Raw genomic sequence first — 23,902 nt, forward strand, 5'->3', positions numbered from 1 at the left:
TATATATATATATATATATATATATATATATATATATATATATATATGAAGGGGATAGGGAAGATAAAGAAGCCTGTTACTCCTGTTGACTGAGAATCACTGGCTCACACAACCAAGATCAGGAACTTTGTTTACAGTCAAAGCATACCTTCATTTCCTGTACCCTGACATTGTGAGGGTTCCCTCGACCCCTTTACCTATGCTTTCACCCTATCTGCTGTGATAGTTGAATAGGTTTGGCTCCCATGGACTTGGCCCATGGGGAATGGTACTATTGGGCGGTGTGGCCTTGCTGGAGGAAGTGTACTGCTGTGGAGGAGGGGCTTTGGGTCATACATGTGCTCAAGCTCTGCCCAGTATGACACACTGCTGCCTGCAGATGAAGCTGCAGAACTCTCAGCTCCGCCAGCACCACCTCTGCCTGCTTCAGTGTGAAATCTCAGCACCATGGAGGCTAAGACAAGAGGATTTTTCTTAAGTTTGATGTTAGCCTGGGCTAGATAGTGAGTACCAGGGCCAGCTTACATCCAGAGTGACATACTGTCTCAATTTTGTTCTAAGAAAAAAACACTTGCCAAAGCTTTGTAGTTAAGTAAACCAAAACATTTTAACTCAAGCTTTTAAGTTCTTTAAACAATATAACTTCAAAAGCCACCCAAATCATATGTCCCTTTTTCTTATTCTTTTTTTTTTTTTTTTTTGAGAGGAGGGAGTAATTCTGAGACAGGGTCTCATACAGCTCAGACTGTACACAACTCATTATGTAGCTGAGGAAAACTTGAATTCCCTATCATCCTGCTTCCTCCTCCTTCTCCTCTTCCTCTTCCTCCTCCTCCTCCTCCTCTTCTTCTTCTTCTTCTTTTTTTTTTTTTTTTTTCTGAGACAGGGTTTCTCTGTGTGTAGCCCTGGCAGTCCTGGAACTCTGTAGATCAGGCTGGCCTTGAACTTAGAATCCACCTGCCTCTACCTCTGCCTCCCAAGTGTTGGGTCAAATATGACTCTTCAGAGATGGCCAGGCCAATGACTGCTGGGCGTGATTTCAATTCTTAAGTCTATCTCTTTTCTGTAATGTCCACACTTAACCCATCTTAAAGCTTTCTCTGTCTCCCCCCCCCCCCCCATCCTACCTTCTGTGGTCCCCGCTGCCACTGACTTGTCACCCTCCCACCTTAGCCTCCCTGAGCAGTAACTGACAGGCCACGCATACTTTGTATGGCTTAGTGCAATTCTAGTGCTGTGTGTCTTCAGCAGAATGTCCCATGAAGGTGATGAAGGAAGGAAAAGAGATTTTAAAAAAATTACTTTTGGTAACTTAACTATGTAGTTCTTGAGTACAAACTTTGCAGATAACATATTGGAATGACTAAATAACATAATAAATCAAGAGAATTATAAAAAGCAGTAAAGATTATGTTAAATTAACTTTCTATGTCAATATGCAGGCATTTAACGCTTGTTCAGGGACGGGAGGTGAAAGAGAGAAACTTGTAGGATCAAAAGGAGATGATGCACTTGCCACACCGCACCTTCATCAAGGAAATTTACAGCTGAGTTTCATATTTACACGTGAGTTTCATAATGGCCAAGGTGTTAAATCATCACCAATTCTAAAACTTCTCTTACAGCACTGACTGAGGCAGACTGCAGCAACACCGTTTACTTTCAGAAATAAGATGGTTAAGTTGAGGTCAAATGTTAAAAAGATTTTACGATTTTCAATGTCTTAAGTAGTCTGTAAGCTCATAATGAACTTTGTGCCAGAATTTGATGGCGAGAACTGGCTTATATATTTAGCATTTTTAGTAGTTTAAACTACTTAGTTAAGTGAGTTAAATACAGAGTCAAGATAAAAATCAACTTATCCATGTTTCCAATCAAGGAGTACTGCAAATGGAATTGAAATCAAGGCAATCAATTTTATGCCCTCCAATACACTGACAGGCCCGTGGACAGTGGAAACAGGTGGCCTTGCTTTTCCATTTGATACAAGAACTTGAAAGCAGATTTGAAGATTTCCAAGATATAATTGAGATTATCTGTGATTTCAATTCCAGTTGACCTGTTGGTTTCCAAACGGAATACACAGAGATGCAATCTGAGATGCAGCTGAAAGAAAAAGTAACTGTCTCTTTTCTCATCTTCCCAAAGACACTTCATTGCAACCGTTCCTGACTCATCTCTTTTCGGCAGCGCTTACACTTGTGAACAACTGTTTTTACAATGATGGACACCGAAGGCTGGGGAGATCACTCCCGGGATAAACTGCTTACCATAAACGTAAGGACTGGAATTTGGGACCTCAGCATCAGGTAAAACCTGAGTGGGCAGGAGATAGCTATCTAGGCTAGCCAAATCAGCGAGCTCCAAGTTCACTGAAATCCTGTCTCAGTCAGTGAAATGGAGAGCTTTGGAAGAAGAGAGACGCCCAGGGTTAACCCCCAGCCTCCACATGCACGCGTGGATGTGTACACTCACATACGGATGCAGACACGTGTACGTGAGTACACACATGTCCAAAGAATAAAGCACACTAAAGGGACAAATCCTTTATGAATACCTTGAGAACTCACTGAGAGCTGCAACTAATTTCACTAAACCAGATATTGATGCATTGATTTTTCAAACACAATGCCAAATATCCAACTGGTTTTAGAATACACTTTAACTTTTATAATTAAAAAACCAGCAAAGCTTATTAGACATGTTTATTTTCTTTATTAATGATCACAAGCTTGGGAACTACCTGATGATTTTAAGACTCTACATGAGGTGCCATATACTTTGAATTATCGTGTGAGGGCTTCTTTGGTTATTTGTAGTGGCAGATATCACAAAAGTTACACAGGAATCCCACCCTCCCCATTAGCTTTTGATATTGTTCACAGAGTTAATGTGTGGCCCAAGGCCATTATTCTTCTTCATCCAGTGTAGTCAAGAGAAACCAAAAGATTGGGCTCACCTCAATTCTGCTGGCTTATTTAACAAGTCTCTTCTACAAACAGAATGTTTAAAGATTTAAAAGACTTACGAACCACAGCAGTACTGAAACCAGAATACTTTTAGTATGAGTGGTATTGTCTAGTGTTATGTTAACTTGAAACAAGCTAGAGTCATCAGAGAAGGGAACCTCAATTGAGAAAATATCTCCATAAGATCAGGCTGCGGGAAGTCTGTAGTAGGGCATTTTCTTAATTAGTGATTGATGTGGGAGGTCCTAGCCCATTGTGGATGGGGTAAACCTAGGCTGGTGGTCCTGACTTCTACTAAGAAAGCAGGCTGAGCACTCCTGATGAGACCTAATTGACCAGGGTCAGAAGGAAGGAAAAGAAGACCTCCCCTATCAGTGGACTTGGGGAGGGGCATGCATGCAGAGGGTGAGGAAGGGAGGGATTGGGACGGGAGGTGGGAGAGAACCACAGGGGGGATACAAAGTGAATAAAATGTAATTAATAAAGAATTAAAAAAAAGTTATACTGAAAAAAAAAAAAGAAAGCAGGCTGAGCAAGCTATGGGGAGCAAGTAATTAAGCAGCACCCCTCCATGACTTCTGCATCAGCTCCTCCCTCCAGGTTCCTGCCCTGCTTGAGTTCCTGTCCTCACTGCTCCTGAGGATAAACTATTATATGGAATTGTGAGTGAAAAAAAAAAAACAAACCACTTCCTTCTCAAGTTGCTTTTGCTCATGATGTTTCACCAATATAACCCTAAGACCGTGTCCAACGTGAGGACATCTCATTAGAACAGATCAAAGAAATGTCCAAAACACTTCTTTCAAAAGCAGTGCTAACCCTTGCATCTCTTATCCTACCTTCTGAAATACACTGTCCCAAATCTTGCTCTGAAAAACTTTCGTGTTTTTCTGATACACATATATCCCTATTTCCACACTTTTGTCATTGAAGGTCTCTACAGCAAAACTAACTTTTATGGCCTATGATAAAAACTAACTTTATTTGAGGGGGGCTGACACAAGTTTAGATAAGCCAACTTTTGTTAGGTGATCTTTTGTATTCAAATGCTAATTTCTATATTCACAGAATCTGAGTACAGGCCACACTTTGGTATTGTTATTTTTATGGCTGCAGCATATTTTGTAAACTCCCTCCAAAACCTTCTGATTGGTTTAAGAAAGAGCCTAATGCCTTACAGCAAAGGCAGGAAAGGAGGGTGGGACTTCTGGGCAGAGAGAGGAACTCTGGGAAAGAATCAGGTGTGAGAATTTGCCAGCCAGATGCTAAGGAAGAAAACAGGAGCTTTAAGGAAAAAACAGGTTCTGGGACTAAGAGACTGAGAGGTAATGAGCCACGTGGAAGAATGCAGATTAGTATAAACTAGTTAATTTCAGTTATAAGAGCTAGCTGGGAACAAGCCTAAACTAGGGCCAAGTTTTCATAATTAATAAAGTGTCATTACTGGAAGCTGGCATTCCAAAGAAAGTCCCGTTATAACTGGCACTCAATGCTATAAACGTCTTCAGTGTGAAGTCCCTGAAGAGTGTGTGACCAGTCTTGATGGCTATGAGTCACAGGTTAACATGAGAGGTCTCAAGTGGCAGTCAGAAAATATTTTTGAGCTATACTCACTCTGCTATAGTTAGAATGAAACTGCAGTGCCAGATGTCCGGGCTTCTTTATGGCCTTCCTTCACAACTCCCATTCCCAGAATTTCTCTGAGGCTCTGCTTACGCTCTCACATTACTGTTAATAACTTAAGGCAGTCAGGACAGGAACTCAAACAGGGCAGGAACCTGGAGGCAGGAGCTGATGCAGAGGCCAAGGGGGTGGAGGTGCTGGTGCTGCTTGCTGACCTTCTCCTCATGGTTTGCTCAGTCTGCTTTTAGAGAACCAAGACCCCCAACCTGGGGTGGTCCCACCCTCAATGGGCTGGATTCTGATCACTACTAAAGAAAATGCCTTACAGCAGGATCTTAGGGAGACATTTTCTCTCTCCTCTCCGATTACTCTAGCTCGTGTCAGGTTGACAAAAAACTAGCCAGTATGTCTTTGCTCTGGTGCTCTCCGCCGGGGTGGCCAAGGCGGTCAGACCTGCACTACTGTTTGGTCTCTTATTCTATGTTGGCAAACATGTCACTGCTACTGGCTGAATGTATTATCTTAAAAGAAAATGCCACCGACTACGTATATTTTATATTGACTCTCTTAACAAAACTCCACATGTCTTCTTTTAATTATTATTGTCTGTGTGTGTGTGTGTTTGCATGTGCATGTTTGTGTGTGCACACACACACACATACCATGGTTCACATAAGGAGGTCAATAGACAATTTTGTAGAGTTTTATCCCTCTGCTATTTGTGAGGTTAGGGAGATAGAATTCAGGTTGCAATGCTTGCTTAGCAAGTATTTTTATAATTCTTGACACTCTTGACAGCCTGCAAAGTGTTTTCCTAAAGGAAAATATTTTTCAATATACATGACATCAAACTTTGGTAATAAAATGTGTCTTGGTAATGTCTTAAGAACAGCTACTAGCCACTAGTCTTAGAACACAGAAATTCCTGAGGCCCCTGAGTTACAACTTCCAAATCTCTCCAGCCCCATATTCTTACTTCTGAAATGAAAACAAGGTACTTAGATGATGTTTCCAATAATAGTAACTAACAGTCACTTAAAACTTACTCTTCTTGAAATGAGATACAAGTTAATGATCTCAACAGCATGCACAAAGTATAGTGCTTAGGGACATAAGGAACTGCTGACAGCATCGTAACATTAACACAAAATACCGATAAACTCATGCAGGAGACAGAGAAACCACTGCAGTGAGGTGACCTCATTCCCCGTGGCCACAGAGCTAAGTGGAGGCAGGTGTCTAGATTCAGGCCTTTGCCGTCTGGTTTCACGTCTCACAACGCCTCCGCTTCTTACCACCACTGCCTCTTACAGAGGAGGTAAAGTGGAGAGTCACGCCTCGGCAGCAGGTGCTAACGTAAGGACTTGATAGAGACTGTTCAAAAGCCTGCATGCTGAACCCTCAGGCCCTGCAGCCTCACCCCCGGCCTGGCCCAGCTCAGGCCTTTCAGCTTCCCAACTGATTACCATGGTTTCTGCTTTAGGCTCGGGCTTCACCTGTGAGCGGTATCTTACATGCTTTAGACAAAACATTACGTTCCTAAGTTGGTAAGAAAATACCAATTTCAAATTTTGTTGAGAGAAATCCATTCTCTGTAGAAACAGCAAAAAAGTAAGCACAGGAAAGAAGCCAAGACTTCTGCAGTGTTTTAGGGCTCACCCACACAGTTCTTGATTTTGTTTTTGAGACAGGGTCTTTCTGTGTAGCTCAAGATGGCCTTGAATTTATAATCTTTCTGCCTCGGATTTCCAAGTGCTGGTATTACATGCACACATCACAACCCCAGCCTTTATTAGTGTGTTTTCTTGGGTAAAATGTTTTACCATGTAAAGTGTGTGGCAGAGTTTAGAAAGTATGTAAAGATGAGTCTGACCAGCTAGCTGCAAAGGTGCCGTGGGAGTCATGGACAGCAGTTGGCCCCTCAGAACACTGCTGGGAAAGGCCAAGTGCAAGGGCTGAGGATAGATTCCGTCAGAGAAGCATCAGAGCAGCAGAAGTGGGAGTATAGAGTCTGGGTCCAGGACATGAGATGGCATGTTTATCTTTCAGTATCCTGGTAAAATTACCTACTAACCTTATTTCCAAAGCAATAATTTGTTTCTTAGCATTGACTAGAAAAAGGGCTGCGAAACGGTTCTGCTCATGTATATGAGGGCACACTTCCTGCTGCATCAAACCAGGAAGCTATTGGGTCCTGCCAAAATGGAGCAGGCAGAATCATATTCATTAACAAGTAACTGCCAAACTATAGTTACTGTGTGACTCACCCCTACATGCCTCATGGTGACAGATACAACCAGGATACAGATTTCCTTTGATTTTTAGCTTTTTCTGACATGCAACTGCACTTTGCCCTTGCTGTACGTTTCACGCCTGCTGCTAAAAGTCATAGAGAAGAAAACCTGGCATTGAACAACTTACCTTTTATCCTTTCTGGCTGTGCTCAGTATTCAGAGGTTGACATGTTTACATCTTTTGAGCAGTTTAACACAGAGACACAGACATTTCAGGGAGGACTGACTCCCAAGGAGTGAGGTGGACATAAGCACGGGCAGTGTGTCCAGCGGGTGCAAGGACCAGTATGTGTGAGCTTAGTAGTCACAATTATCACTTTCCTAGAAACTGACTTCCTTAGGCAAACCTCAAGGGCATCAGATCAAAGGGAGACACTGCCACAGCTGCACTGTGTTTCCAGCCAACTGGCCTCTAAAGGAGAAGCTAGACAGTGTCCTGGCAGCTGCTGAACACATCAGCAACCTACAAAGACATTCAAAACATTTTTTTTCTAAAAGAAAAAAAAAACCCTCCTTTATTCCTCCTTTTCTTTATTGATATTTTAAGAGTAATGTCAAAGCCCCAGGGAGATCCTAGGTACTGACTCTCAGAAAGCGTGTTATAGGAGATAGGAACATGAGGAGGTACAGTTCACAGCACAGGTTTTAAAGAGCAAAAATAAAACAGACTGAATACACATAATTATTATAAAGTGTAAGTTGAACATAAGCGAATAATAGCACATTTGTCTGTTTTTCCTTGTCAATTTGTGGTGCGTGCTAACCAGGACACTGTAAAATAATCAGAGATGGATGATTTAAGAATAAAATCATTAATTGGAGAAATTTAGTTAGATGCCTTGGAAGTTCTGCCCAAATTATACAGAAAGAAATTATAAATGTGACTAATAACACACAAAAAGAAAAAAAAAAGGCACAAAATCCAAACCCCACTATGTCAAAAGCACAGCAATCCACACAAGAATCACGTGAAGATAAAAGAGCAGAAAGCACACTGGGGAGCTCATGACCGTACAGAGAAGAGGTGAAGGTGACCATGGAGAAAGAAACATGGGACAAACGAAAATCATTTCCATAGTTCAGGAAAGCTGTTTCTCACCGTTCTGAACAAAATGGCTGAACTAAGAGCATCTGATTGGCTATGCCCATATACCCTCCTCCTCATCCTATGGGGAGAGATGACAAGGGAACAATGCCCCAGGGCAGCATGGGAATGAAAAAGAGTAGGTTAGTATTAAAACAAAGACATAAACATAATGTAGCAGAAAATAAGTCCTTGGCTGTTTTTTTACCTTAGATTCTAGTTCCCTAAATTACAAATTAGTAATTAGTTTATGGTTCCATGTGTACTCTTCTGCCTTTCCCAGAGCTGCTGTGCAACATTCTCACGTCAGAGCTTTTCTGTAGGATCTGCTCATTGCCTTTTCCATCTGTTTGTCCCCCCATTCCAATCACCTCTACCTCACAGCCAACCCTGTTTCAGGGAAAAGATCTGGCATGTTTCATGCAGAGCCTAGACAGTCTTAATTCTAGTAGCAGGAAGCAGACAGAGCAGAAACAGTGGTTTCTAGGTAGGGGGACACCCGGCAGGCAGCTCTCTATTTTACATAAGACTGACTGTGTTTTCCTTCTGAAATATTTCTCAGCAGGCTGAGCGAAGGCCCTCATAGAGGGCCATTCCTTCTGAGTCTGAGAAAGAATAACATTTTGGGTATCTACTGCTATTTTCCTCTACACTGTTTCTATGGCTTCTTCAAGGAGAATGCCACAGTTGTCACTTGGTGGAGAGCTTTAGTAGGGGAGTTTCCCTCAACTTTTCAGTCATATGGATGTAATTACTTGGCTATTATTTTTCCCTCTAAGCTTTGTATTTTTACACATGCTAAGATTGGGTGTGACAGGGATGTTGAAACTAATTGTGGGCACAGAGATACGAGGTAATCTGCTCAATACTCTTCCTTTTTCATCATATTCAAAGATCTTGGGATGTTTTTTTCTCCTTTCAAAAATCTGCAACTTTTGACTCCCTTCAGCCTCACAAATGTCTCTTCTGCATTGCTAGCAAGCTGAAGGCAACAGCTTCCCTTGAGAATGTCATGCTGAAGGGGTCTACAGGAGGATGAAGGGAAGAAATTAAGTTTTATCTATTGCTCTATTTTAAAAACATTTTCTGTGGTCCTGGAGATTCAACTTGGGGACTTGTACATGTTAGGCAAGCTCCTGACCACTGAGGGAAATCCTAGCCGTCAGCTGTACCTTTAACAGATGATGAGCAGTGACTATATAATTTGCAATTCAACAAGAAGTAATTTCTGTTCTGAGCTTTGCTTGAGCTTGAGCAAAGACTTGCTTTCCTAAAAAGGAACCAATTCTTTAATAAGAAAAGTAGGACTCACTCATTTTTTTTTCCCCTCAAGGCAATTACTTAATAATAGTTCTCATAAATAAAGTATATGCTCTTAAGGTATATAGAACCATCAACTTCCTATATTGAAATTATATGAGGAAAAGCTAAGATTTTTCTTCTAATTTATAACCTAAACTTTCAATATGCTACCACAAAATATATAGCTATAAAAGTATTCTTAAAAACAAAACAAAACAAAACATTTAAACGCAGTTTTACCTGGTCTGGGGAGGGTTTATGGTTCATCTGATTGGAACGGGAGGATTTGAAGTGGTCATCCTCATAGTTGTCAGCCATTAGTTTCATTCGATTTTGTGTCTAAAAAGAAATTCACAGTTTAAATTGAGATAAAATGACACAAGGCAGAGCAACAATTACCTTAATTGAGCATGAAACTAGTTCCGTCCACAATAAAAATCAATTAAACACAGACTTCAGGAGGATACTGTCCAGGGTTTAGTCAAAGCTATTCATATAATGAAGCCCTGACCCCGGTGTCATCGCATCTACAGACAAGGTCTTTAAGAGGCAACTGAGACTCAGTCAAGTCAAAGGGCTGACTCCTAATTTGTGACTACGGCTGTGTTCTAGAGAAAATGAGTCAATGATCCTCTATGTGAACAAAGAGAAAGCTGGCTCTGCAGGGGAGGAAGAGCTCTCTCACCAAGAAAGGAGTCAGCTGAGACCCCTAACCTTGGGCCTCTCAGACTTCTAGACCATAAGCAGACAGATAAACTACTATTTCAGCCACCTACGTTATGCTATTTGTCATGGTCACCTGAGCTAAGAGCGGGAGGTAACTGCAGGGAAGACAATTCTACACAGTACATTGTTGAACACCGCTAAGTCAGTCTAGACTGCGCCACTCATGGTGTTCTGCTACTTTAATTTTTCAGTTTATATTTAGGTAGGACTCATTTTCGATTATCTAAGAACCTTATTTTTTAATACGGCTAATTCGGTTTGGGTGAATTTTATATAAATATTAAGATCATAAATATCTGGGGAGAAGTTATTATACTACGATCATCTAGAAAAATCTAAGAGAATTAAAGAGCACATAACTTACTATGGAAGATATGTGTATAAAATTTAACAGCCATCAATAAATAATTTAAAATTAGAAAATAATAAAATATTCCAAAATTCTTCTTAATTCTCCATCTTTGTTAAAAAGAAGGACTGGTGACTGTGGGCAACTGAGTAAATTAGCTCCACGCAAGCATCTTAAAAGTACTTGTTTGGGTCCAAATACACAAAAATAATGCACAGTAGACTAATAAAATATTGTTCAAGTAAGCTTTAAAGCAGCAAAGTCTTGCTTATATTTGTGGTTCTTAAATGTTTACCATGGACATAATCTGAGGAATAAAGCGTAGATCCCTCTGGTCAGTGATAATCACATTAATACTTAGGTTGGTAGTTTGAATGAGATGTCCTCCACAGGCTCAGGCAGTTAAACACTTGGTGTCTGTTGGTGGCTCTGTTTGGGGAGGTTTAGGAGGTGCAACCTTGCTGGGGGAAGGAAGTCACTCGGGTGGGTTCTGAGGGTGTACAGCATTGTCTACAGTTAACTCTCTCCGCTCTGTGTTTAAGGTAAAAGAAGGGATCACTCGGCTTCCTGAGCCTGTTGCCAATCCTGCCACTTGCTGCCATGCTTCCCTGCCATAATGGGTAAAATTATCCCTCTGGAATGTAAGCCAAAATAAACTTCTTCCAGAAGCTGCTCCTGCCGATGGTCTTTTTCACAGCAACAGGGCTAAGAGGCGTACCCATCCCCTCTGCCATGAGAACAGGCAGCAAGAGGAAACACTCTGGAAACCAGAGTGAGCTCTTCACTGACGCTGACTGTTAAAGCCCTGTCTTAGGTTTTCATTCTTTTATTGCTTATGAATTACGGAGTTGAAGATACTTAGCCCGAACAGTCTAAGAAAACTTTAAAAATAAGTGGTTTTTCTATGTCACAGAACAATACATGACAGAGAAGTCTGCAAGGCAGCTCTCAGAAAAGGAAGGAAGGACAAGGAAAGCCATACCTAAAGAATGAACAAAGCATCTATATACCACTCGTGTGAGCAGGAAAGCCTGTCTTGACTGCATTGTGAATGTGGGCAAAGACAGATGATTAGTTAGATTTCCAAAACATGAGACAATCTTTCCTACCTGATATCTAGAACATGTCTAAAACTTAAAAGCAATCCAAATAAAGCACGGATGAATCAAATTTTAAGCCAGAATAGTATTTCAAGTACTTTTTAGGAATGAGTATGTAATGTAAGTAAAAGAAGCTGATCTGAGTAGAAAGACCAAAGATCACAGATTTGACCCATGTAAGCGACTGAAGATACAGCACCAACAACTCAAGTCTCCATCCCTAGCAGACATGAGTGTGATCAGGGTCAGTGCTCCCAGGTCTATCAGGAATCTGACGTGAAACCTGATCCTTGCACAGTCAGGGTGGCCTCTCATGCGCACGAGATGCTATGCAGCGCACACTGTTCATTCGGGAGCAGTTCTTGTGTGCAGGGCTTCTTGAGGTAAGATAAAGAGGCAGGGGGATAAGCACGGCACTACTACGAAGGCATTTTACACCAGATGTCTTCTCTCTTCAGCCCTGTCGTAGCACGGATGAACCCTAACTCCAGCAGCATAAAGAATAACACTACTTTGAAAGAGGGAGAAAAGAGAGGAAGTAAATGGGAAAGAGCTGACTGGAATAAAACTTTATTTAAAGCCATAAATGCATACCTACACATTTCGGAGAAAAAGAGACTTCAGCTTTTTATTGTTAGTCTTTTTTTTTTTTTTTTTTTTCTAAGAGTCACAGAAACTATTTCACAGAAGAACACTCTAGCCAAAAAAAGAGGACAGAATGGAAAAGGAATAGAAATAAGCCTGGTGTTTTAAAGGAAAGGGTTGAAATCTTATTCTTATTAGCAAACCCTGAGCTAGCGTAGGCTCTGTTTACCAGCCTAGAGATGTGCTGTAATCCCAGTACTGTGAAAGGTGGAAGGAGGATGAGAAGGTAGAGTCTAGCCTAGGGAGACAGGAGACCTGTTAGAACCCTGAGATGATTCAGTGCCTGACAGTGCTTGCTGCCAAGTCTGATGCCCTGAGTTTGATCCCCAGTACCTACATGGTGGAAGGGGAGAATTGTCTGACTCCTACATAGAGAACGTTGTTTTTTCTTTCACATTGTAACTCTAGTTCAAACACTGTCTTCTGGTTTCCAAGGGCACCAGGCACACAGGTGGTGCACAAATATACATGCAGGCAAAACACCCATACACATAAAATAATTAAAAAAAAATTAAGGTATCTTTCTTTCCAAGCCAACACTGGATAGATGTTGGCCATAAAAGTATTAGATGACTCTAAAACTAGAAGAGGAGGAAGGAAAAGAAGTCACAGGCCCTCCAGGAGGCTAAGGATGTAGACCTGGCCATCAGCCTGACTATAAACTTACAAGGGACCTGATACAGTTATTTGTATATAACTGGTTTGTTTCTTTTTTAACCCAACTACCATATAAATGACTGAGACTAATTTTTATTTGTTTAATAATAAGCTTCACAACACAATAACTGAGCAGATAGTACTCGGTTCCCAGCAACCACATGGTGGCTCACAACCCTCTGCACTAATCTGGTTTCCTCCCAGAATACTTGCACTTTGTAGCTTTCCTGCTGAGCTCTCTCTTCTGTAGTCTCCTGGACCTCTGTCATTGGATGACTCCCCCTACTTCTTCTTCTAACTACTCTTCCCATGGCTGGCAGGCTGTCCAGCCCTATTTTCTCCCCTGCTCAGTGATTGGCTTTAAACTGCTCTATTGACATATCAGGGGACCACTGGGGGACAGAGTTTATACGACATTAAGACAGGAGATTCTCAGAACAAGGCTTGCAACCAGATATGGGGAGGTACAGAAATCGGCATTGAATTACCTAACAACCTTATGCCTACAGGACCCTAAGTGGAATCTTAGGAATCATTCCCCAATTCTTGAAATAATCATTTCACTCTGGAAAGTCCAGGAGACTGGTAACTGGGAACAGGGTAGGTGGTAACAGAAGCTGAACATCTGGGAATGACTTTGGCACTGGACAGTGGGCAGAGCGGTGCACGCCGGGAAGAAGGAAAGCATTGGTGAAAACCACATAGGTGAAGCACAGACTTTGAGGAGGCTGCCAAAGGAGTCTGCGGGGAGCGAGCAACATATGGCGGTGTTCCTCACCCTGTTCTAGAGCTTCGGCAACTGCGTCACCTGCAGCCATGTCCAAAGTACAGAAATCCACCTGAAGGAGCTCAGTGTCCCAGCTAAGGAATCGCCGAGCCACACGGACACTAACAGTGAGCGTGGAAAAAATACAAGAAGATGGCCCCTCTTGGTACACAAGTGAAAAATGAAACAACAACAACAAAAAACCAGTTCTACACTGTACGTATTAAAATGACACATTGAAAGTGAAAAGTGAGGCCGCACTGTGAAATACATTCTCTTAGTTCATACTGAAATTGAAAATCATTGTTCTCTGTGGGGTACAACTGCTCGTGGCTTTCAGTGAAGACTGTGTCTACCTCTAAGACTCGTTCCTCCACGAATACGAAAGTCTGAGGACTCCTAAGTCCTTTAGGAAAAAACGGCATAGCAGATGAGTATAACCTATGCATATTTCATGTATGCTTTATGTCAATATAAATACTTGGTATTGTTTAGGGAATGACGAGAAAAAATGTGTATGTTCAGTACATATGCTGATTTTAAAATTTTGGATAAAGTTGGCTTTCTGAATCCAGACTCCTTGCCTGTTGATTAAACAAACCGTGGATCAAAAATACTGGAAAAGGGCTTTTCTTGTCATCATTGCTTAAACAATGAAGAATGATGGCAACTCAGGATTCCACATGATGCATGTAGCTTTAAAGGCTTAGTCTCCATTATTTTTACTGGCAAAAGGCTTCCCTTCCAAATTTAATTCATAATGAAAGGCTTTAAACCTGTAACTAGTCTGCAGAAAGCTCTATTTTCTTGGCTGCTAGAAAGAATTTTCATCCAACGTTATTATTATTTTTTTTCTTTATGGAGAAAGAAAATAAATCAAAAATGGTGACGTTCATCAAGTTTGGTTCATGTTAGATCTTTATTGTTCCTTTACACAATTTTACTTGTGTTTAGAAGAGATCCTGTACTATAGAAAGCTGACAATAAACCTGTGGGGTAAAGATCTACATACTTATTACGCTGCAACTTGGTGGCCTTCAATGTTGCTCCACACTAAAAGCCTAGCCCCAAACCCATGGCTTAGGAGGTCAAGGCCCTAGTGGGGAACCTGCTACCATTGTTTTGATAAATGGAAATGCTGTGAAACTGTCTTCTAAATATTTACATGGATAGCCTTAGACAGGAGACGCTCCCAACTGGGCCCAGAGACATCCCTTTCTGTAGTGGGCAGCAGTTAGTGAATAGACTCCTGACTGGCAAAATGGCGAGACTATGTGCCTGTTCGCTGCTCAGCCCTAAATGTGACCTATCTATCGCCCCCAACAAGGATCGGGGAACTTGTGGAGAGGAGGCAGAAAAATTTAAGAGTCAAAAGATGAGGAAGAGTGCCAGGAAGTGCTGCCTCCCAGACCTGACTTGGCTGCAGCACTCATGAACTCACTGCAGCTGGTTACCTGCCCAAGGTCGAGCCAACAAGACGAGGCATTTCATTAGGCAGCTCTAGTTAGGCTCAGTGGGGTGGGAGGACAGGAAGGTGTGGAGAGTGTGTCCCGGAGCCTTGCGGTAGATATGATCAAGATGCGTTTTATATATGTATGAAATTATCAAGGAGTAAATGAAAGACTTAAAAAAAAAGTTGCAGGGAATCATATGAAAGAAGAGGGAGTTAGTAAGACCTGGAGAGGACAGGAGCTCCACAAGGACCAAATATATCTGGCCACAGGGGCTTGTCTGAGACTGATTCTTCACCCAAGGACATGCATGGATATAACCTAGAACCCCTGCTCGGACACAGCCCATGGCAGCTCAGTAGCCAAGTGAATTTCCTCTGTTCCAAAGGGAACAGAGACTGTCTCTGGCATGAACTCTGTGGCTGGCTCTTTGACCTCCCCAACCCCTGTGGGAGGAGCAGCCTAGCTAGGCCACAGAGGAGGACATTGCAGCCAGTTCTGATGAGACCTGATCAGCTAGGGTCAGATGGAAGGGGAGAAGGATCTCCCCTATCAGTGGACTTAGAGAGGGGCAGGGAGGAGATGAGGGAGGGAGGGTGGGATTGGGAGATGAGGGAGGGGGCTACAGCTGGGATACGAAGTAAATAAACTATAATTAATATAAAAAATAAAAATTTAATAAAAAAATGTTGGGGAATTAGAAAAAAAAAGTTGCTCCAATGGGTCAGTCAAGGCCTAAAATTAAGAATTTAAAAAGCCAAAACTGAGTTTAAAAACAAACAAAACAAAACATCTGACAAGCCCCCAGACAACTTTAATAAAGTTCTTCTCAAAACCTTAAAAATACACGATGCCATTTATATATATAGCAGTAGATTTACAACAGTTAGAATCCTCAAGACAGAAAAATGAGGACAAGCATTTCTTAGAAGTCAAATAATCTGTACTTGGCTAGGAAAGAGCTGATCCTCTAAATGTATTTTCTCTCATTGAAGTAATGATAAAAGTATGTGCACCAAAATGAAAGCTGGAATAATGGGGTGCTCTGCACTGCACACCTCAGTTCCTAACCAAAGGGATGCAGCCAACTCAGCAAGTGATCTCTTCTGTACCATGAGCAACACAGGTTTAGACTCGATAGAGTGAGTTGATGTGAGAGACAGAGAAAAGGACAATGACAGACATTTTATTCCAAGGCAGGCCAGTAGCCAGCCCCACAGCCTGTGAGAGAAAAGTGTAAAGCCAAAATAAAAAAGACACATTTTACCAACGAACAGGGAATAAAATATCTCAAGTGAAGGAATCAAGAGAGCGGTATACTATCGGGACAGACAGCTTGCTTATAAATGGAATATGGACAGTGCACTGGCAACGGTCATTGTGGGAACCAGAACTCCAGCAGGACTCAGGAGACACTTGAAATACTCAATGGCAGACATTTTTGAGAGGCAGTGGAGACTGGCCAGCTCTGGCCGCCTCCACTGCCCCGGGTGCCACTAATACCTGTTGTTTGAGCTGCTGCACCAGGCGGTCCTTTTCCCGTTTCAGCGCAGCCACTTCTTCTTGGGTCTTTTTCTTCGAGGATGAAAGCTCTAGAAGAGCTATGTTAGCATCCTTTTCACTAATAGCAGCGAGAAGAGCTTCTTGCCTGCAAAGGAGAACAAAAAAGTGAGTACTGTTCCAAACCTGAAATAAATTTTGGAGTTCTTACAAAGAAAAATCTAAAGAACAACAACAACAAAACAAAATAAAAAACCTGACTTTTGTATCATTTCATGGGGTGGCAGGAAGTTCACACCATGATTTAGTTCAACATTGCTCACTTGACAAAGAGCATGAAGGAACCAAGTACAGTAAAAAACACAGCATAGGGCAACTCTGTTGGGATCAGAACAGAGAGTGCATGACTCTCTCTCTCTTTCCCCTCCTCTTCCTTTCCCCCTCCTTCTCTCCAGGGGTACATGTGGCCTGACTTCTTTGGTTGAATCTGGTTTCTTACAGTGACCAATATCTTACAGGGATGTTCCCATGGGCTGACAGAGCAGGATGAATTAAGGAGTTCCAACCAATCAAAGAAGTTACTAACTTTGTATATTTTTAAAAATTCAGCTACAACTCTACATAGAAACTCCTTTTTACATGTTTATATTTTTAATTAAAAAGGGAGATAAAGCCGGGAATGGTGACACATGCCTTTAATAATCCCAGCACTGGAGGAGCAGAGGCAGGCCGATCTCTGTGAAGCCGAGGCCACCCTGCTCTCAACAGTGAGTCTCAGGCGAGCATGGGCTACATACTAAGACTGCCTCACAAGTGAGATAAAACGTGAGCATATGCATGCATGAAACTGAGGAGAGCTTGTAGGAGTCTGGTCTCTCTTTCCATCCAGTGCAGTCCTGGGTATGAAAAAAATTTCTATCAGAGGTAGTTTGCCCACAAAGGGCCAATATTCCATAAATCTCTCCTAGCTTGTATGACTTTTATGCAAATCTTAACCCCTACCTCTTTCCTTCGTGGTGAGTCTTTTAAAGCTGGCCAACAGCAGACTGTGAGGCTGGACCCCAGCCAACGGAGAAAAGAAACAGTTGCTACATGTGTTAGAATAAAAATCGAGGGAACTTCCTGTTCTGGTGGCTTACTAGCCTCATTTAAGTCTTGCTGCACTGTTTTTACAAAAAGAATTGCCTTGCCAAACTGCCTTTGCTTTGTTACTGTGTTCTTTTGTGGGGCATGGAGAGTATTCTTTCTTTTCAACATGGCAATGGAACTCAGACTGTCAGGCTTGGGTGCAAATGCCCTCACTATGTTGCCAGTCCTGATCTGAAAACTTCAGGAAAGTGGACTTGGAAACACAGTCCTTTGTTCCTGGGGCATGCTGGACATTAGTAATGTTGATCTCATTAATGCAAATAAATTTAGGGATGTGACTTTATTGGCAAGGATCTTTAAATATACTTTAAAACAATAGTTTAAATGTCACAGATTACCAGTGGTTTTGTTACAGGCAAATATTGGGACTCAGTGGGTACCCACTTGGGATTTCTTATAATGAGGAACTGGATGAGGAACACAAAGATAGTAGAAGCAGCTAGAGTTTACCAAGAAAGAAAACATTTCCACAAAAGAAAGTGTGCCAGAGCTGGTGAGAAGGTAGGGGCTCCATGGAAAGCTGCAAAGGACTGAAGCTTTGCCTTGGGTTTTGGGATCATTTGCACAGAAAGACTCATTCTCTGCTTGCTGTTACATGGCAGCATTTCAGTTTCTCCACACAAACTTTAATGCCATGCTAATTTTGACCTCACTTTTCACCCTACTGTTTGCTACAGTCTAGCTAACTTCTCTGCAGTTTGTGTCCAGAAAGTAAAGATCAAGGAGGCACGTGTAAGAGACTTACAAATAACTTGAATGAACTGGTGAAGAAACCTGCCATGGATCCAAACCCATCCTTCACTAGGTCGTCTCTCATATAAAGAGACAAATCTCAGTTACTATATGAGAACTATATAAAGTAGCTGTAGGTTTTGACCCAGGAAATGTTGAATCTGAGAATGCACAGCTGAAGCTTAACTTTGCTTCTGACTTTTGTTAAGATAACTGAGCTTCAATTGCAAACATATGGAAAAGTTTAGTAAAGCCACAACTGGAAGACTATCATTTAAATGGTCTAAGATTTTATTTTGGATGAATAGATCTACTCAACTCTGAACAAGTAATACTAACAAATGTGCACCACCGATCAGTTTGCAACACAAAAATAAAAATTTGTCAAACTAGTTTTTGCTGCTGGAGGAGAGGGTCCTTACAGTACCACTCACTACTGTAACAACTCTGTGGAGCCAGGGAAAATGGCAGGTGGCTTACACATCCAGGCTCTTGTCAGCACCAAAGGGATAAAGACAGTCTACACATAACGTGATCATGTGAAACAAATACTTTACATGGTAAAAGGACCTTAAAGTTGAAGGAGTTCATGCTGGTTTAACTGTGTACTGTACAGCTTCCTGTTGATTGCCATCATTAGTTTCCTTTCAGGACATAAGAAGTTGGAATGATCCTAGTTAATTAGGTCTTATCAGGAGTGGCTGCATTGTCTTCCTCTGTGGCCTGGTAATGCTGCTCCCCCCTCAGGGGGAGGTAATTAAAGAGCAGGCCAGTCAGTTCATGTCAGAGACAGTCCCTGTTCCTATTACTATGGAACCCATTTGGATACTGAACTGCCACGGGCTACATCTGTGCAGGGGTCTTAGGCTATCTCCGTGCACGGTCCTTGGTTGGAGTATCAGTCTCAGGAAAGACCCCTGTGCTCATCAGAAGAAAGGAGAAGAAGACCTCCCCTATCAGTGGACTTGGGGAGGGGCATGTGTACAGATGGGGGGAGGAAGGGAGGGAACCACAGGGGGGATATAAAGTGAATAACGAATAATTAATAAAGAATTAAAAAAATTAAAAGAAGTTGGAATGAGAAGTTTTCCTTCTCAGTGAGGGTGCTGCATTTCTGTGTACTGATTGTTAGAATCACACACTTGTTATTAGGCCAAAAGCAAATGATGAATTAATATATACAATATAATTATATGTCACCATCAGCATCTTTATTAGATACAAAGATGATGGGGACTTGAGTACGTAGGAAAAATGCACAAGGGCTGGCAAGCCTGCCAGGCTGAGTTTGATGGAGAGAATTGACTCTGGTGGAAGGAGAGAAATATCTAGTCTCTGGCCACCACACTGTGCATGCATTCATGTACACACAAATGTGTATATGTGTGTAATAAAAACGGAGAAGGTACAATGTGAAAAGGTGAAATTACTCTATATTGTTGACGTATTTTGACCGAACTCCAATTCTTTCACAAACGATATGCTTGGACACTTAGGTCTAGATAGAGACAGTATTAATAAATTTGTAATGCATACTATTGATGCTGGAGCTTCACTTGCTTTCTGTTGCTCGGGTCACACCTGAGCTGTGTCTCTTCCCATCCTGACAGTGGATTCTGCTCTAGGTAGCTCTAGGCTACTACATTACCCAACAGCATCTATACACCTAACGTAATGGATGCACACTAACTGAATGGGTCCCTTTTCTTCACTTCCCCAACATCCTCAAGGCCACACATTCTTTCCTCAGAATGCAAGAAACAATCCCCTCCCCTCGCCCCAACTTTCCCCATTGCCATCAAGGATTCAGAGACTACCTGAATTGTAAATATTTACTATGGACCCATCAACTCCTGGCATAGAATCACCCCCTTTTCTGGAACCTGTAAAGAAGGCAACCTCACTTTGTCATGTGGGCCTCAACTCTCCTCAGGACCCTTGCCATGCCTGTCTTTCCTTGCATTAACTCTCCTAATAAACCAAGTTCATTCTAGTGGACAATCAGCCTCAGTGTCCCCTTGAGCCCAAACCTGAGACTTTCCATCCTCATCACTAGTTTCAGATGTCATATAGCCAAGTGCAGCAAAACACCTCTATTACTTTACTATGACAATACAATGCTGTGCGGATCCCCAAATTTTTCAGGAACTTAGTAATGGTTAAAACTAGCTGGAATTAACAAGCCTTTACTCGGGTTCCTTGCAAGCATCTGATGGGTCAAAACTCCATGCTCAAGCCTGTCATGGATAATGACACTTGTAATCTAAGTCCAGATGCTTAGATTACATAAGCACAGGCAGGAGGACCACAGAATTGAGACTGGACTTGTCTATATAGCAAGAGCCTGTCTCAAGAAAAAAGCAGACAACAAAGAAACCCTTAAGCCTCAGTTTCGGAGAAGAATAAAGCCATCACTTTTAAACATGCAGCACACAAAGCTATGAAGTCTGGCTAACCGCATGCAAGACCACTCATAGGTTCACTGCCCTTTTCCCCGTGCCTCGGATCACCTTGCCATACGCCCTGGAGCTGCCCCTTCACCTGTCGTGGGCAGACAGGTGAAATGCCCTGGCTTCTCACTTTTGCCTGTTGCTGAATAAAGCTTCTTTTGCAAACTTGTCATTCACTAGGTGTGGAGCAAACTGGATCTCCTTGGGCAGACCATCTTGGGAATACTGTGGAGTCTCTCCCTCTCCTTCTCTCACGAAGACTGAATTCAAGGCTGCACCGAGCTACAGCCTTTGGAAACATTCAAGGAGACAAGGCGAAGATGTGTAAGCATATCCACAGCTTCAAGTTTGGTGGAATTAGCCCTGCTGTTCTCCTAATACATCGGACAGGAAGGACCACATGGTAAGCTGGAACTTGGGTGCTTGCTAGATTGCAGGGCAAAGAAGTTAAAACTTTTGTTTAAAATGTCATGCTTTCAGAGGCAACAGAATTCGGAATAAAACAAAAAGTAAGCCGTGAAAAGAACTGCAGTTCAATTCTGTCTTCTTTGTAAAAAGATACTTTTTGATAAAGGTAATATTTCTCTGATGGAAAGAGAAGCACAGAAAAGTAAAGGTCAGAAGTGATTCTTTCTACTAGGAGTTTGAGATCTCGAAGCCAGGTCCTAACATGAACACGAACATTTTAGGGGGGCTGGCCACAAGCAGAAGTTGGCCATTAAGAGTGCTCCCCAAGAGTGCTGCCCCCCAAACAGAGTTCTGTTAGGACAAGCAGCCTGTTTCCCTGGAGAGCACCAAGGGAGCAACCAGGAAGACGCAAGGGAGACTCCCCACAGGATCACAGGACCAAATGTCGGTGCACTTCCTGCCGGCTCACTCTCCTTGTTCTGAGCCTGTGCCTCAGTTAACAAACAAACACCCCCACCATGTCAAGTGTGGATACAAACATTTCAGTGGTTACAACCCCTATTTCCTGAGTAAGTTGCAGCAGAAAGGCAAGTCATTAACGTGGCTAGTCACTCTGTCCCTGGTGCTGTAAACTATACCAGCTGAGCTTGCTCTTTGACCTACAAAGTCTAATGGAATCAAGATGTGCACTACTGTGGCATTTGAGCTCCAGGAAATACTAAGACCTCCCTTCTGTCCCTTTCCCCCTTCTGGGCAAATTTCAGAAACTAGAGACAAGTATCAAAGGCAAAGAGAGCTGAACATCCTTTGATGATTTCTGAATCTTTAACACAGGGGCCTTCTAGCACCAGTAAGCAAGAAACTGCAACCAGGGCTGAAATGGTGACTCAGAGTGAGGGCTAAGCATGTGTGCACGCCACAGAAGAGCACTGAAAAGCACAAGATGTATGAATTTAGGAACGTAACCAACAACGTTGACCAAGTACGAATCTCAAGCTGGATAGTTGCAAAATTATATACAGTGCGCTTCACAAGCCTGAAAGCTTTAGAGAAAAGACCAGATGAGAGAATGAGGCTAGCACCTTTAGCATGCTAATGACAGGGGGAAGGAGGCACAGTTTAATTGACTACAATCTAGATTAAATGGAAAATCCATATTCTTTTATTAATGGATTACATACACTTTGCTTCTGGTGCCTTTTTATTTAACCAACCAGCTATCCAGAGAATACACGCAGTTGCCGGGGTATCTGTTCTGCTCTTCTATCTTATGTTCTGAAGATGTCCACTTAGTTACAACTATCTCCTTTCTCTGCAGAGGTCTCAGATTAACCTTTGGGGAGGGCACAGTCCTCCTAGGGGGTGGGGGTGGGAGCACGGGGTACAGAATGTCTGTGGGGCTGCTGCTGACAGGGCTGCTGGGTAACCTCATCTCTCAGAATTTGAACCCTGTGTTTGTTCTTTTCTTTGGATACTGGAGGCTATCCTGGATGTAAAATGTCAGCACCAAGTCAGTATTTCCCTCACTATTGTACTTCCCCATCATGCTAATGGAGGTGCTCACTCCTGGGTCCCCAGGCGGGCAGTGCCTACATAATCCAACTGTGTGTTGCTGCCCAGGGCCAACACTGAGCATTGCTCTTTTTTTCTCTTTCTTATTTTCCTTTTTTAATTCTCTTCGTTTCTAATAGTCTTTACTAAAACCATGTCTTTATAGAGGATTGTCATTTTTCTAACCATCACCACCCATTTATTTGGGGTCTTGAAGCTCCATCTCCAACTTTCCCCTCATTCTATATTATCCTGCTTTTCCAAGAGCAATGCTCTGGGGTCTCTCAGCATATCACACACCTGGTCTATGCTCAGGACCACCTCTGGATTTTCAGCCTCTGTCTGTCTTATAGTCTCCCAGTGTACCTCTCATCAGTTTTACCTATTTTCATTGGTGTTCGTGTAACTCTACCTGCAAAGTGCCTGGTTGGTCTCTGTCAAGGTCTAGCTCCTTCCACTGGCTGCTACTTTGTCAGTATCTCCTTTGGAGCACTTACATCATCTGGATGATGAAGAACAATGTTTTGTAAATAACCTTCAATTCTTTCATACCTGCAAGGTCAGCTTCCCCAAGTATGATACATTACAGCTTATCATAAAAAGTTTTTTTCTCTAGCAATTAGTTTTAGCAAATTTTAAATATTTTTTTAAAGTTTTTTTTTTTTTTAAATTATGTGTATACTTATATATTTTTATGTGGGCATGTGCACATAAGTGCAGATACCTGAGGAAGACAGAACATAATGCTGAATCCCTCGGAGCTAGAGTAACGAGCATTTGTAATATGGATGGTGGGAACCACCTCTAGTCCTCAGCAGGCGTAGTCTGCATTCTTAATTCCTGAACCATCTCTCCGCCCCACTTAAAGCTTAACTGTTGTCAGAGGTTCAATGGCACTAAAGGCATCCATACGATTGTGCAACCAATCTCTGCCAAGCCTTTTAATCTTGAAAATTAAATCTATATCCACTGAATAATTCCTTATTTCCCCTGCCCCAGCTCCTGGTAGCTACCATTCTACTTTCTGTCTTAGTGAACTTGGCTACTCTAAGTATTTTATAAAAGTGGAATCATTCAGCAATTATCTTTTGCAATTTGTTTCACTTAGCAGAATGTTTAAGATTTATTCACATTGTAGCATGTATC

The 23,902-nt window shown here is 42.1% G+C and overlaps 1 protein-coding gene across 8 annotated transcripts in view; it reads right to left on the minus strand.

Moving 5' to 3' along the window:
• Positions 1-23,902, minus strand: part of Erc1 (ELKS/RAB6-interacting/CAST family member 1) — a 269,824-nt gene that overhangs the window by 44,019 nt on the left and 201,903 nt on the right. For 4 of the 8 annotated variants that reach the window (XM_055604171.1, XM_055604172.1, XM_055604170.1 and 1 more), the window contains 3 exons: positions 16,470-16,614; positions 9,513-9,611; positions 7,986-8,052 (listed from right to left, as the gene is read on the minus strand). In XM_055604171.1, coding sequence (XP_055460146.1) covers positions 8,026-8,052; positions 9,513-9,611; positions 16,470-16,614 — 271 coding nt within the window. In that variant the 3' untranslated portion in view covers positions 7,986-8,025. The remainder of the gene's footprint in view (positions 1-7,985; positions 8,053-9,512; positions 9,612-16,469; positions 16,615-23,902) is intronic. The other 4 variants (XM_055604168.1, XM_055604166.1, XM_055604167.1 and 1 more) reach the window with 1 other exon arrangement.

Source organism: Psammomys obesus, unplaced genomic scaffold, assembly GCF_907164565.1.
Source record: "Psammomys obesus unplaced genomic scaffold, mPsaObe1.curated_primary_1811, whole genome shotgun sequence".
NCBI classification, from domain to species: domain Eukaryota; kingdom Metazoa; phylum Chordata; class Mammalia; order Rodentia; family Muridae; genus Psammomys; species Psammomys obesus.